Source organism: Equus przewalskii, chromosome 7 (genome assembly GCF_037783145.1).
Source record: "Equus przewalskii isolate Varuska chromosome 7, EquPr2, whole genome shotgun sequence".
Lineage (NCBI taxonomy): Eukaryota > Metazoa > Chordata > Mammalia > Perissodactyla > Equidae > Equus > Equus przewalskii.
Window position 1 is genome coordinate 69,707,584 of NC_091837.1, and position 16,681 is coordinate 69,724,264.

The window sequence follows — 16,681 nt, forward strand, 5'->3', positions numbered from 1 at the left end:
CAAAACACAGGCAAAACCAAAGTCGTAACTAAAGAAAACTTCAGAATTGAAAAATACTTTAATAAACCAATTTTAAAAAGTCATCAAATTACAGGCAAAAAATAAAGAAAAAGTATAATGAGAAACAATCACAACAGATAAAGGAGGAAAGTCTTATGAACAAAGCAAAATGAAAAAAACTTAAGATCTCAGACTTCCTTTCAGGTTAATACTAGATGTCACAAAAGAATTGAACAAGGAGCAACGTCAGCATCATGGCAGAGTGAACTTGCCTGGGACTCTCTCCCCTCCAACATACAACAAAAAGGGGCATCTGTACTCAAACAGAAGACATCCTAAAAACAAAAACTTCGGAGACACGCAGCCACACGACGGAGGACAGAGAGGCTGGAGACCCCTCTGAGGAGCTGGAATGGGGTAAGAGAGAACTTAGCTCCCTCCCCTAAAGACTGTGGTCACTGCTGCAGGAGGATCCATGAGGGAAGGAGTAGGGGAGGGGTTGCGCGTCCACAGGATCACCCACAACTCCCTAGCACCCTTGCAGCCTAGAGGGAAGCCCTGTAATGGGGTGAAAGCTTTTGCGGAGAGTGACCTCATCAAGCCAAGAGCCCAGGAGACCAGACAGCGAGACCTGATGGAGAAATCCCGGAGTGCATCTAGGAGAAAGCGACCCTCCCCCCCACCCACTCAGCCGAGCTCCAGCCCCTGCGATCTCGGCTGAAGGCAGAGAGCTCAGACTACCCAGCTCTCAATCCCCAACCAGTGGTGACAGGCTGTAACTGCAACCGAATAATATCAAAATGAGAAAGAAACAACGTTCCAATATCAGACATTACACCAATCTCCAGACCAGAAAGAAAATGACAAGCACCCAGAACTCAGTCCTGAGGACACAGGAATAGGTAAGCTAAACTATAAAGTTCAAACTAGCCATCATCAAAACACTCAGCGAGGTAAAAGAGAATGTAAAGAAACAATTCAACAAGTTCAAGAGCTAATTCACAGAAGACATTGAAACTACAAAGAAGAATCAATCAGAAATACTAGAGATGAAAGACATAATGGAAGAGAGAAAACAAAATACGCATTCCCTAAATGCTCGACTGGACATCATAGAGGAGCATATCAGCATAATCGAAGATAGACATGTTGAAATGCTCCAGACAGAGGAGGAGAGAGAACTAAGACTAAAAAGGAATGAAGAAAGTTTCCGAGAAATATCCAACTCAATGAGGAAATGCAACATAAGCATTACAGGTATTCAAGAAGGTGAAGAGAAGGAGAATGAAGCAGAAAGCGTGTTCAAAGAAATAATAGCAGAGAACTTCCCAAATCTAGGGAAAGAGAGGGAAACATGTGTGGAAGAGGCTTCCAGATCTCCTAGATTTGCCAATGTAAAGAGACCTACTGCAAGGAATATAGTAGTAAAACTGACAAAAATGAATGACACAGAAAGAAAACTAAGGGCAGCAAGGCAGAAGAAAATAACCTACAAAGGAACCTCTATCAGGCTTTCAGCAGATTTCTCTGCAGAAATCTTACAAGATAGAACAGAACAACATATTCAAAACTTTAAAAGACAAGAATCTTCAGCCAAAAATACTCTATCCAGCAAAAATATCCTTCAGATATGTGGGGGAAATTAAATCTTTCCCAGACAAACAAAAGCTAAGGGAGTTTGTAGCCATGAGACCCTCACCTTACAAGAAATCCTCAAGAAGGCCCTCATACCTGAAAAAGAAAGGGGGGGGGGGGTGGAGAAAGGGGTCACAAAACACAGAATAAGGAGATAAACAGGTAGACAGAATCAGAATAGGATAGCAAATATTCAACTATAGCATTAGGCTAAAGGCAAGGAAAACATCAAAAACAAACACAATCTTGTCACTTTAACCACAAACTCACAACACAAGTTGGAATAAGATATGAGAAAAACAACTTAGGAGGGGAGAAGAAAAGGGACTGAATTGGTATGGACTAAGTAAATAAGAGGTCATCAGAAAATGGACTATATTATACATGAGATTCTGAACACAAACCTCAGGGTAATCACTAAACACAAGCAGAACAGAGACACAAAAAATAAATAAGTAAAAAACAAAGAAATACATCATAAAAAAATTCATAATTTAATGGGTAGACCAAAACACACAGGAGGAGAAACAAAGGAAATGCAGGAAAACAAATGATAAAATGACAGCATTGAGCCCTCATACATCAATAATCACCCTAAACGTAAATGGATTGAATTCTCCAATAAAAAGAGAATGGCAAGATGGATTAAAGAACAAGACCCAACAATTTGCTGCCTCCAGGAAACACATTTCAGCTCCAATGACAAACACAGGCTCAGAGTGAAGGGGTAGATGATACTCCAAGCTAATAGCAAACAAAAGAAAGCAGGCGTCGCAATACTCGTATCACAGAAAGTAGACTTCAAGATAACACAGGTAAAGAGAGACAAAGAGGAACAGTATATAATGACCAAAGGGACACTCCATCAAGAAGAAATAACACTTATAAATATCTATGCAGGAGCACAAAATCTCATAAAGCAACTATCAACAAACCTAAAAGAAGATATTAATAATAACACAATGATAGTAGGGGACGTCAACACCCCACTCACAGCAATGGATAGATCACCTAGACAGAAAATCAACGAGGAAACAGTGGAATTAAATGAAAAGCTAAACCAGTTGGACTTAATAGACATATATAGAGCACTTCATCGAAAAACAGCAGAATGCACATCCTTCTCAAATGCGTACAGAACATTCTCATATGGTCTCAAGGAGAGACCATATGTTGGGAAACAAGGCAAGCCTCTATAAATTTAAAAAAATTGAAATAATAAGCACCTTTTCTGATCATAATGCTATAAAGCTAGAAATTAATTACAAGAAAAAAGCTGAGAAAGGGACAATGTTTTGGAGATTAAACAACATGCTATTGAACAAGCAATGGATCACTGAAGAAATTAAAGGAGAAATCAAAAAATATCTGGAGACAAATGAAAATGATAAGATACCATACCAATTTATATGGGATGCAGCAAAAGCCATATTAAGAGGGAAATTCATTGCAATACAGGCACACCTCCACAAACAAGAAAAATCCCAAATAAGCAATCTTAATAACACCTTATGCCTGTTAAAATGGCTATATTCACTAAGACTAAAAATAACAAATGTTGGAGAGGGTGTGGAGAGAAGGGAACCTTCAAACACTGCTGGTGGGAATGCAACTTGGTGCAGCCACTATGGAAAACAGTATGGAGATTCCTCAAAAAACTAAAAATAGAACTACCATATGACCCAGCTATCCCACTACTGGGTATCTGCCCAAACAATTTGAAATCAACTACCCAAAATAACATAAGCACCCCTATGTTCACTGCAGCACTATTCACAATAGCCAAGTGCCCATCGACTGATGATTGGATAAAGAAGATGTGGTATATGTCTATGATGGAATACTACTCAGCCAGAAAAAAAGACAAATTCATCCCATTTGCAATAACATGGAAGGACCTGGAGGGAATTATGCTAAGCGAAGTAAGCCAGTCTGAGAAAGACAAACACCAGATGATTTCACTCACATGTGGAATATAAACAAATACATGGACAAAGAAAACAGTTCAGTGGTTACCATGGGAAGGGGAGTGCTGGGTGGGCACAGGGAGTGAAGAGGTGCACCTATGTGCTGACAGACAAGAAGTAATGTACAACTGAAATCTCACATTGATGTAAACTATTATGAACACAAGAAAAAAACAAGCATTGAACAACACTACAGAGTTTTGAGAGAAATATCAATAAAGTTGTTCATAGAGAGAGAAGTTGTCTGCCATGCTTGACTGACTCCTGTACTGTGCACAAACAGAAAAAGAATCCATGGAACCCAATGGAAACAGCAAATGGAGAACTAGAACAGTGTGAACACACATTAGCAGCTGCCTGGTGCTGGGGAAGCAGAATTTAGAGCTGAAATTAACTCTCACCAAATTAGAGGGACTTGGTTACTACCTAGGACTTTCCACTGACATCCCTGAAGGGTCATGTCTGAGCAGTAAGAACCATATCTCACAACAGCTACACCGCAGACTAGAAAACCCAGAAATAGTAATAGGAGACCCAGAAGGACAGGAGAGAGAGAAAGGGGCTAGAAAAAACATCTTAAAAAAAGCCCTCACCTCCTGGGTCAGGGAAACACATATGCTATAAAGCAAGAGAAAGCCCGCTTTCAGTTCTCCTAGGACTTTTTCACACACCATAAGGAGCAGAACTGTAGCCAAGCGTTTCAAATGTCTATCTCACCAAAAGTCAAGCAGTCACATGGCAGGAGAAGCACGTAGGCTGACTCCAAAGGTGCAAGAGAGACAAGAGTATTATCTTCCTCAGTACTCAGATTTCAAGAAGGAATGAGGTCCCAGAACTTGGAGACATCTCTAGGTCTAAAATGCCAAGACAAGGAGGAGGAAGGCTATCTGGCTCCTGAAGAGATTTACATACCAAAGAGCTGAAGAGGAGACCTTTTCGGGAGATGAGGGGGACAGCTAACTCCTTCTCATTTACACGCAGGGAAAATCTTTTTTCCTCATCTCTCACCTACAGGATGTCTGCCTACTCAGAATAAAACAAATGACCTGATTCTTGCAGTACTGTCCTAGCAGGTAAGAACTAGGACAAAAGGGGACCAATGCACTTACTATTCACTGTGGGGTATTCAATAAGAAATCTGTCTCTAACCCAGAAAACCTCATGTGCGCATTTAGGAAAAAGGTAATAAAGATGAATATAAAAAGCCTAACAATAATGGCCACAAACTTCCCAAAATAAATGGAAAACAGTCTACACATCCAAGAATATTAACAAACCACAAGTAAAATAAAAAATAAATTTAAAAAAATGTTAAAGGCAAAAAGAAAATCTTGAAAGGAGCAAGAAAAAAATGACTCACCATTTACAGGGGAACAACAATACAGTTAACAACAGACTCCTCATCTGAAAAAATGGAGACTGGAAGGCAATGGAATGATATATTCGCAGGGATGAAAGAAAAAAATATAAACTAAGAATTCTGTATCCAGAAAAATTCTCCTTCAACAATGAAGGCAATGATGATGGGGGGATGCAATTATACAGTGGAGGAATTTGACACACATAACACTGGCCAAATAATCGAGGTCAATATCATCAGTGATAACTCACATTAACAGCATGGCCTCCTGATACGATGTGTTGAGAATAGCACTTCATCTCTGTGGTCCTCCTCCTAACAAACCCATAAGCCCCAATCCAAACATGAGAAAAACATCAAACAAACTCATTCTGGAAAACACCCTCCCAGTACTTCTCAAAACTCTAAAAGTCATCAAAAATGAGGAAAATCTGAGAAACTGCTGCAGACCAGAGGAAGCTAAGGAGACATGATGACTAAATGTAATGTGGTCTCCTGGATACAATCCTGAAACAGAAAAAAGGCATTAGGAGAAAACTAGTGAAATCCGAATAAAGTGTTGAGTTTAGTTAATAGTAATGCACCAATGTTAATTCCTTAGTTGTGACAAATGTACCATATTAATGTAAGATGTTGACAAGAAGGGAAGAAACTGATGAGGGTTATATGGGAACTCTCTACATATAGCTTTGCAACTCTCCTGTAAATCTAAAGCTATTCTAAAATTAACACTATTTTAAAAATCTCAATAGATGGGTTTAATAGCAAATGAGATACAACAGAAGAAAAGATGAGTAAACTAAAGACAGGTTAACAGAAAATATCCTATTGAAGGTCAGAGAGGAAAAACAAGGAATGTAAAATGTAAAAAAACAAAAAGTCTAACAGGTGTATGGAACACAATGAGAACATGAACAGAGGTATAATAGAGGTCCCAGAGGACAGGAAAGGCAGAATAGGACAGAAACAATGTATAAACCAAGAACGGCTGAGAATTTTCCAAAACTGATAAAAGACATCAACCCACAGATTTAAGAAGCTCTACAAACCACAAGCAGCAAAACAACCCCAAAGAAAACCACTCCTCAGCATATCCTTCTAAGATGCTGAAAACCAAAGGACAAAGAAAAATTTAAAAGCATCCAGAAGAAAGAAATTCTATTATTTTCAAAGGAACAACAAAAACACTGACAGCTTTCATCTCAACAAAAATGAGAAAAGCCAGAAAAATAGCAGAATGTTATCTTTAAAGCACAGAAATTAATGCCAACACAGAATTCTACACTCAGCAAATGTATCCCCCAAAAGTGAAGGAAAAATAACATTTTCAGACCAAAAAAAGGAGGAGAATTGTTGCATACACACACGGCCCTTAAAGTTGATAGGCATTTATACTTACTGACGTGAAAAGAAGTTCCTAAATGCTGCTGAGTGAAACAACATATAAATAATACCACATATAAAATTGTGCCTGTAAACCAATACACACAAAATACTTCAAACAAAACCTTACCACAAAAGATTAGCAGTGATTTCCTGTGTTGTTTAATATGGGAAGGTTTTTATTTTAACCGTACCACTGTATTGTCAGAATTTTGGGCATCAAAGGTTTATCTTTTTTTGCGGTTTCCAAAAGTAGTTTTAAATATATAACGACACACTTAAATATATAATGTCAAGTGAGAAATACAGATTAAAATAATTTTGAGCTCCTATCCACTGGGCATTTTACAGACACATTATCTCTAATTTTCAAAGTAACAATGAAATATAAGTCTAATTATCTGCATTTTTTCATATTCCTTTCCAATTGCTACCAATTTGAAAGTAAAGTATTTGAGAAATGAGGCCCACAAAAGGCAACATTTGTTGCTATAAATGGTGAATTAACGATGAGATACTAGGCATTTACTGGATATTTCATCTGTTATCTGACTTTTTTCCTTACGAGAATCCTGCAGTTTAGATGAGGAAATTAAGGCTCAGTTAATAAGTAGCAGAGCTGAAATTAAGATCATAAACTGATTCCAGAGCCCACGTGCTTTACCATAACACCAAGTTGTTATTACTAATTCAAGAAGCTTCCTAATATACTTTCCTACTAACGAGTGATAACCATTCTGGTTAATGTAGCCAACAACAGCATATATAGTTAGTACAACTGGCAAAACAAAGGATGAACAATCCTATAATTCTCTATGAACTATACATGCAACTACAAAACTAACTCAATATTTTTAGTTTTCTCAGTATTTCAAAATTCACAAAAGGAACAAGCTGAAAGAGTCTACGGCTTAGCAGAGTCCATTAAAACTTCTGCAGATTAACCAAACATGTGTCTCAGCACTGTTAAGTGAATGGTACCTTCTAGTGGCATCAATGCGCACTATGAATGAAAGTAATTATTATTACCATCATCATCAAGAAGATATCATTTCATTAATTCAATTCATAGTATACTACCAAAATTTATAACAGAAATTTTGATATAAGTGCCTCCATACACATACACACACACTCATTTTTCCCCCTTACCTAAAGACCTGCAGACTGAAATGGTTGCCTCCTCCAGGAGCTTCAACTCAGTACTGGAGAGACAGAAGAAAGGTAATTAATAATTACAACACTAAATATGTATATATTAACCAGTGAAAGGAATATACAAAAATAAAGATAAAAATAATTTAGAAGAAAAATATGGTATACAGTAGTAGTAAACAATAATACTAGGAAAATAAAGTTAAGCTTCTACTTCGATGTAATTAGAAAATTTTCTATAATTCTCAACATGAGATTCCTAAAAGAGAAGCACCTGGGGCACCTTGTCTTTCAGGCATTGGGAAAAGGAAAAGGGATGGTGTTGGTGGGACTCAGGAAAATTCGAGAAAGGCACTCCAAAGTACACAGCACAAGGCAGGGGCCCCATCTGCCCAGTCCCAAGGGCAGTACTGATTATGGGATTACAGTTATTTAGAAAAATGACTATTTTTAGGAGATACATGAAGTCTCATGTTATCTGCAATACTTTCAAATAGTTTAACAATGAAAAAAAGGAAGAAATAAGGCAAGAAAAGAGAGAGCTTTTACATAAGCTTCAATAATTTATACATATATAGAAAAACAAACAGACACAACTGACAGAGACAGGAGGCACAGACAGAGATAAACAAAAACCTCTTAGATTTAAAAACACAGGGGAAAGGTTCACGCCATGGATTTGGGAATGATTTCTTAGATGACACCAAAAACACAAGGATCAAAAGAAAAAAATAGGCAAGGTGGAATTCATTAAAATTAAAAACTTTTGCACATCAAAGGATACTATCAACAGAGTGAAAAGTTAAGCCAATAGAATGGGAGAAAATATCTGCAAATCAATCTCTGATAAGGATTAATAGCCAGAATATATTTTTTAAAACTCTTAGTAACAACAAAAAACACAATTTAAAAATGGGCAAAGAATTTAAACAGACACTTCTCTGAAGAAGACATACAAATGGCCAGTAGGTATATGAAAAGATGTTCAACATCACTAGTCATTTAGGGAAGTGCAAATCAAAACCACAATGAGATACCACTTCACACCCATTAGGATGGCTACCATTATTTTTTTTTTCCTAAAGATTGGCACCTGAGCTAACAACTGTTGCCAATCTTCTTCTTCTTTTTTTTTTTTTTTTTTTTTAACTCTTCTCCCCAAAGCCCCCTAGTACATAGTTGTATATTCTAGTGGTAGGTCCTTCCGGTTGTGCTATGTGGGATGCCACCTCAGCATGGCCTGATAAGCGGTGCAATGTCCCCGCCCAGGATCCAAACCAGCGAAACCCTGGGCCACCGAAGCAGAGCACATGAACTTAACCACTCAGCCACAGGGCCAGCCCCAGGATGGTTATTATTTAAAAGAAGAAAAAAGTGTTAAAGAGGATGTAGAGAAATTGGGGACCCTTATGCATTGCTGGTGGACATGTAAAATGGTGCAGGCGCTGTGAAAAACAGTATGGTAATTTCTCAAAAAATTAAATGTAGAATTACCAGATGATGCAGCAATTCCATTTTTGGGTATATATATACACCCAAAAGGACTGAAAGCAGGGACTCAAACAGATATTTATACACCCATGTTCCCAGCAGCATTATTCACAATAGCCAAAAGGTAGAAGCAATCAAAGTGTCCATCAATGGATGAATGATAGTACCAAATGTGGTACACACATACAATGGAACACTATTCAGCCTCAGAAAGGAAAGAAATTCTGACACATGCTAAAACGTCAATGAACCTTAAAGACATTAGTGCTAAGTGAAATTAAGTCAGTTACAAAAAGACAAATATTGTATGTTTGCACTTACATAAGGTTCCTAGAGTAGTCAAATTCATAGAGACAGAAAGTAGAATGGTGGTTGCCATTGGCGGGCTTGGGGGTAGAGAGGAATGGGGAGTTAGTGTTTAATGAATACGGAGTTTCAGTTTGGGAGGTTGAAAAAGTTCTGGAGAGGGATGGTGGGGATAGTTAACAAAGTGAATGTACTTAATACGACAGAAGTATACTCTTAAAAACGGTTAAAATGACCAATTTTATGTTGTGTATATTTTGCCACAATAAAAAAAAAAGTGCATTCCAATTCAAATTCCAATTCCAGCTCAACTAGTTACTACTAGCTATGTGACATGAGGCAATTTTCTTAACTCTTTATATCTTACTTTCTTCATACATAAAAGAGAGATGATTATAAGAGCACTTGCTTCAAAAAGTGTTATCATTAAATTATATAATACGTGCAAAGTACTTAGAACACTGCCTGGCACAAAGTAACCCCTCAGTAAATGGTAGCTATTACTTATTCCAAAATGCAGTATTTTTTTCCTAGTTAATAAATTAAAATAATGCTTTACATCTGTAAATCCTTTTCAATGTTTTTCAAAGCACTTTCAAATTTATTAGCACATTTAAATCCCATGAAAACCTCTCTTAATGAGCAGGACATTTATAAACTCTGTTTTTATAGATAAGCAAACTGAGGCTTCTAAGGAGTTGAAGTAACGTTCCAGGAACCAGAGGTCTCGGAGGAACAAGAACCAGCTTTAGAGCCTGGTGACCGCGTTAAGAATTACGTTTTCTTTTACGCCAATACATACGGCACAGCAAATCCTCCAAATGGGCAACTCTTCTATGGCTAGTTGAAAACTGCCCCCTACCTAGCGTTCTCTGCTGTTGCTGGTGAAGCACACTTTCAAAAACAGCGATCCATAAGCATTAATGCCTTTGACAAGAAAGTTTTAGAGAAACTAAGGAAAAAAACAGATTGCTTTAGCTATCTCTGAACTACGCTGTCCAATATGGTAACCACTAGCCACACGCAGCTGCTGAATGCTTGAAATGTGGCTAGTCCAAACTGAGATGTGCTGGAATATAAAATACATACCAGATTTCAAAGATTTGTTCCTTTTCTTTTTAAAGATTGGCACCTGAGCTAACAACTGTTGCAATCTTCTTTTTCTTTTACTCTTCTCCCCAAAGCCCCCCAGTACCTAGTTGTATTTTCTAGTTGTGAGTGCCTCTGGTTGTGCTGTGTGGGATGCTGCCTCAGCATGGCCTGATGAGCAGTGCCAAGTCCACGTCCAGGATCCGAATAGGTGAAACCCCGGGCCGCTGAAGCAGAGGGCAGGAACTCAACCACTCAGCCAGAGGGCCAGCCCCTCAAAGATTTTTTTTAATGGAAAATACTTCATTACTAATCCTTACGTTCATGAAACTATAATATTTTGAGTATATTGGGTTAAATTAAATATATTATTAAAATTAATTTCACCTGTTTCATTTTACTTTTTTAATGTGGCCACTAGAAAACTTTAAATTACATATGTGTCAAACCTTATACTTCTATTAGACAGAGCTGCTCCAGAGTATTATACACACAAAGGTAAAACCCACTAATTACTGCAGTGAATACGCCATTGAGGAAGACAGCAAGGCTTAAGATCTGGTCCCAAGAACCGATGGGAAGGCCAGCAGGAATCCTGAGTCCTTTCTGTTTCTCTCTCCTTCCCTCCGCAAAGCTCTTTTATTCATCTTTCTTACTAAGGGGCTTTCTCTGCTTCTCAGTGGACAGAGGACGGCTTCCCATAAGCTTCAGCTTTGCAGCCAAGTTCCAGCCATATGGAAAGCCTGTCTTTCCATCTCAATTCCAAATTCCCCGAGACTCTGGCATGGCTTACGTTAGATGTCTATCTCTGATTCAGGCAGCTATGGCCAGGGAGTGGGGTCATGCTGAACCAGCTGAGCTGGGTTCCTGATCTTGGATTCTATGTGACACCTCTGTCTCTTCATCACATACGCCCCTCTTTCTGGCATATGCTAAATCAAATTTATTTTTATTAATAACCAAAAGACTTCTAATTAATAATCACTGTGGTCAGATTTAATAATAGACACTAGTGAGCTGGCAAGAAGTAGGAACTATCAATTCTCAGTTTACTGGTTACTCAGGCAAAAAATAAAAGAGGCAGAAAATGCAAAAGATTGTAAAAAGCTTTACGAGGTTAATAACCAGACCACGCGCATAAAATCTGTTTCACGGCTGCTTCTACTTTCTTCAGTCAATAATACTCTCTTAAAACTGGCTGGAACCAAGAGCTTCAATTATATACACATGTCTATAACCTTCAGAAGCTCAGGAATTTGCTCGTTCAGTACACAGTGCCTGGGTGCCCAGGCGGTGCTGGGTTCTGTGAAAGACGCTGCCTCTACCTCAGGCTACATGGAGGAATGAAGAACCAGACAGACTATTTGGAGCAGGGGAAGTACAAAGATCAAGACCAGCCCTGAGTGTGAGATCTTAGGAGGGGCATTCGATCTACTCCGGGAGCAGTCAAGGAAGGCATCTTGGAAGAAGTAACTGTTTGTCCTGAAGGAGCAAGAGAAGTCAGTCAGGCAGATGAAAGAGGAAGGCCTTCCAGATACAAAGAAGAGCACATACAAATGTGTGGCAGTCACAGAGAGCCTGGCACCTCCTGAGACGCAGATGGTAATCAACACTGGAGGATTAGCCTGAAAAAAGGACTAATGTATTAGTGAGATTGGTTTGGACATCGCTTCCTCCAGGATCACCTAAGACCAGGTGAGAAGCCTGGTCTCTGCCCCAAAAGAACCTGATCATAAAACTGAGCGCACAATAGCAAGATTGCCCAATTACTTATCTGTTGACCCTGCTAGACTGTGGGCTCTGTGTTCCTCACAGTGGCCCCAGCCTGGTACAAATCAAGCACTTAATTAAAATGCACTGAATGAATGAACGCCACTGTTGGACCCTTCATTGCCAGAGGACAAAATTAATTATTTTCCCCATTCCTCAAGAAACACTTCACACTCTCCAGACCTCAAGGCAAGGTCTGCCCCTAAGTTTAACTTTTTATTAAAATATTCTTTAAGGGGCCAGTCCCATGGCCTAGTGGTTAAAGTTCCAGATACTACACTTTGGTGGCCCAAGTTCAAGGGTTCGGATTCCAGGTGCAGACCTACACCACTTGTCAGCCATGTTGAGGTGGCAACCCACATACAAAACAGAGGAAGACTGGCAGAGATGTTAGCTCAGACCTAATCTTCCTCAAGCAAAAATAAGGAAGATGGCAGGAGATGGTAGCTCAGGGTGAATGTTCCTCACCAAAAAAAAAAAACCAAACATATATATATATTCTTTAATATTTTGTTTCCAAATGTAAAATCTATCTTTTTGAAGCAGTGATCTCTTTCTCATTCAAGGATGAAGAAACCAGGAAAAACTAGGACTTATCCCACCTCTCTTGGAAAGCTCCCTCTTGTGGTGAGCCAGCCAGCACTTGCCATTCTCTGATTCTGTGATTAGGCCTTTCAGGCCTGGGTCCCTCACATACGGCTGCGATCTGAAACAGCACCACTGACACCACCTCCTCACCAATCACCACTTCAGTTCAGAAGCACCTTCCGCGCCCAGATTATAAGATCCCTAAGAACAGGGAAAACGTTTCATTCACCCATGCAGCCCCCACCATGCCTGGTACAGTGGCTCCGCCAGAAGAAAAACACTTGGTAATTACCTATTAAAAAAAAAAGATTCCTACAATTTCTGCACTCTGAAGTGTTGCTTACTTCTACAAAGGAAATCAGCCAGACATACCTATGCCAAAAGCAACATGCTGATTGTTATAATCGAATTCCTTTCCTCCCATCCCTCCATCTTCCAATTTTCTAAACTTCTTGGAACATTTTAAGAATAATCTTCTTGCCCATTTGCTTGATTTAGAGCTAAAATGAGGTGGTAAGCAACTGGGGTGGTTGGTAACTGTTGCTGCGTGTTATAGGCATCTATGCACAGCACTGTTTTAGTTAAACAAATGAGCTCAGATGTGCTGGCAGCAGGCAACTAACAAATCATCATTTGCAGTAAATAAAAGTAAAACGGTTCTGCAAAATATGCCAATGTTTCCAAGACAATTACAATTAGAAACCGAACGTTGTTTCTGAAAGCAGATTTGGGACACTGGAAGCATGCAAAAAGCAGGCAAAAAGGCAGCAAACATTCATACCAATACAGATTAAATAAATGAGTACCATACAGAGTACCTCAAACTCACTGTATCCAAGCTCCACAACTCCGGGTCAATGTGAAATATGTCAGCAACAGGAGATTAGGGATAAATACTCGAAACTGGCAATCTCTCAATCAAACTTTTGCTAAGTGAACTAAACTCTAGATAAACCACCATACTGATCCAATGACCAGGTGTGGCTCTGTCTGAAGCAGTCCCTATATGTGAGAGCATATCAGGCTCCTCCTGCTCAGGGCTTCACCACTATATTACTCCAGCTGCAACACAAACAGACGGAGTCACAGAACAGGAATCTCAGTTTTGCTGGTGACACCCCAATGAACAATGAGACCTATGGGGCTGGAGCTATTATGCCCAAGAATCACTCACTCACACACATACACCCAGCAACAAGAAAATCTGAAACCAGTCTAGGGATTTTTCCACAGTTTTAAGAACCTTTATTGGACTTTCATGGAGATAATTCAGCCAGGAAGTGGTTATTAAAATTTTCACAACTATAGAGAAGTTCTTAAACATTACCACTGTCATTTCTGGGCTATATTCTAAGTTTATTCCCTTCTTTGCTTTGATTTCATGAAGAGGATCTCCCTAGGGAGAGTACTGTCATCACCCTCAACCTCTCTAACATGCTTCTACGACAGCATTCCCCAATGAATACCAATATTACAGCTGAGTTATTCTAAGTTGTCTCAAATAATCACTGTCATCCATGCCACCTCAGCTAAGTGCACGAACACACCCCATGACAAAGGCAAGTAACTGGGGAGTGCAAGTAGCAGAGAAGCTGGCAAGGTAAAATAGAGCAAAAGAGTGAAGAACCTTAATGTCATGTTAAGGAGTTTGGATTTTATCCTACATTAAATGAGAAGCCACTGGGGGTCGGCCCTGTGGCCTAGTGGTTAAGTTCGGCGCACTCTGCCTCGGCAGCCCAGGTTTGGTTCACGGGTGCAGACCTACACCACTCGTAGGCAGCCATGCTGTGGCAGCAACCCACATACAAAATAGAGGAAGACTGGCACAGATGTTAGCTCAGGGCAAATCTTCCCCAAGCAAAATAAACAAACAAATAAATAAAATGGGAAGCCATTAGCACAGAATCAGAAACAGACAATAACAGAATTCCTACAGAAGTGCCCCAGGTTTATGATGGTTAAATGCCAACAACTTTGAGATTTTTAGCAAAAAACAGGATACTGTGAACAACAACAATAACAACAATAATGCCTCTAGTAGTGCATATGATAAAGCGTAACCATGTGCTCACAACTACTACTCTAATTAACTACTGCTGCCAAGCGTTGGGCCAGCAAACTTGGATAAACCACTAACTGTTACTAAAGAAGAACACAGTCAAGCACACATTCTTTAAGAATTCTAGTTTAATTCTACTAAAATTATACACCAAATTGAAACACTAGGAAGGAATACCAACAGGGAGAACATGGAATGTTTCTTTACCCACTAGATTCACCTGCTGGTCACTTTCAATACTTACACACCAAGTGCACCACTTCTCAACTGACCCATTACCATCAATTAACAAACTCATGTACACTGTCCACGAGGATCTCCAATCACGTGGCCCATTACTAAAGACAATGTACACCCCTGGGACACCGGAAAGAGTACAGATTTTCAAGCCACGTATTTAAACTCCAAATTCCTCATTCCTGTTAGCATGACCCAGCCAAGTTACTTAATCTGAGAGTCTCAGTTTCCTCATCTGTAAAATGGAGGTAAGGATGCCACTACCTCGTAGGATAGTTGTGAGGACTACAGGGCAAAGCATGGAAAGTACCTGCACATAGCTCAATAAATGTGAGTTCTCTAACCCCCTAACAAAACCACTAGTATTAAACTGTCAAATTTCCATATATTTATTTGTTAATACAGCTTACAACTAATTCACCAGCCTTCCCCTGTCTTTCCTTCATGTGGCAGAGGGAAAGTATAAAACACAGTTTAGTAGTTTTTTAAGTCGTTTTACCTTTTGAAATAGTATCAAAACATCTGTGTCAAACAACCGCAGGTGATCTGCTTTGATTTTATTTACATTAATATTTTACTATAGTAGAAATATAACCCTAGTGGATTACAAAGGAAATCAATATCCCCTAATCACCTAGCAAAACTTCTATTATTAAGTAACATTTAATAAATGGCAGAACATAAATTTAAATCTAAGTAATTTTTCTTTTTTAAAGGAAAACAGTTTTTTTTTTAATTTTTATTGAGTTGATGATAGGTTACAATCTTGTGAAATTTCAGCTGTACCTTATTGTTTGTCATCGTGTTGTAGGTGCACCCCTTCACCCTTTGTGCCCACCCCCCACCCCATCTTTCCCCTGGTAGCCACTAATCTGTTCACTAATCTGTAATCTAATCATTTTTAAATTTAAAGGAAAATAGTTTTTATATTTATTGTAAAAACGAACCATGCTAAAACCACCATGAGGTAACACTACACACCTATCAGAACTGCTAAAACAAAAAAGAGTGACATCATCAAACGCTGGTGAGGATGCAGAAAGTGGATCTCACATACATTACTGGTGGGAATAGAAAACAGCCACTCTGGAAAAGTTTGGCCATTTCTTATAAAACTAAACATGCACTTACCATACAACCTAGCAACTGCACTCTTGAGTATTTATCTCAAAAAAAATAAAAACAGGTTAACACAAAAACCTGTACACAAATGTTCATAGCAGCTTTGTTCGTAATAGCCAAAGAACTAGAAACAATCCGAATGTCCTTCAATTGGTCATTGTTTAAACAAACTATGGTACATACACAAGACAGAATACTACTCAGCAATAAAAAGGAATTAATTTCTGATAATACACGACTTGAATGTTTCTCAAGGACACACTGCTGAGCAAAAGAGCCAATCTCAAAATGTTACATATTGTTTTATCCCATTCATATAACTTTCTTGAAATAACAAAATATTAGAGATGGAAAACTGATTAGTGGCTGCCAGGAGTTAGAGATGGAGAGGGGGAATAGGATGGGTGTGGCCATAAGGGAAATCACAAGGGAGCCTTATTGGGATGAAACAGTTAAGTATCTTGATTGTGGTGGTGGTTACGCATGTCTACACGCAATAAAACTGCACAGAACCACAGA

The 16,681-nt window shown here is 38.9% G+C and overlaps 1 protein-coding gene across 19 annotated transcripts in view; it reads right to left on the reverse strand.

Annotated features, from left to right (window-relative positions):
- Nucleotides 1-16,681, reverse strand: part of DYM (dymeclin) — a 359,236-nt gene that overhangs the window by 302,574 nt on the left and 39,981 nt on the right. For 14 of the 19 annotated variants that reach the window (XM_070630144.1, XM_070630138.1, XM_070630148.1 and 11 more), the window contains exon 3: nucleotides 7,498-7,550. The exons of the other annotated variants lie outside the window; for them this stretch is intronic. In XM_070630144.1, the coding sequence (XP_070486245.1) occupies nucleotides 7,498-7,550 (53 nt within the window). The remainder of the gene's footprint in view (nucleotides 1-7,497; nucleotides 7,551-16,681) is intronic. 19 annotated transcript variants of the gene reach the window in all.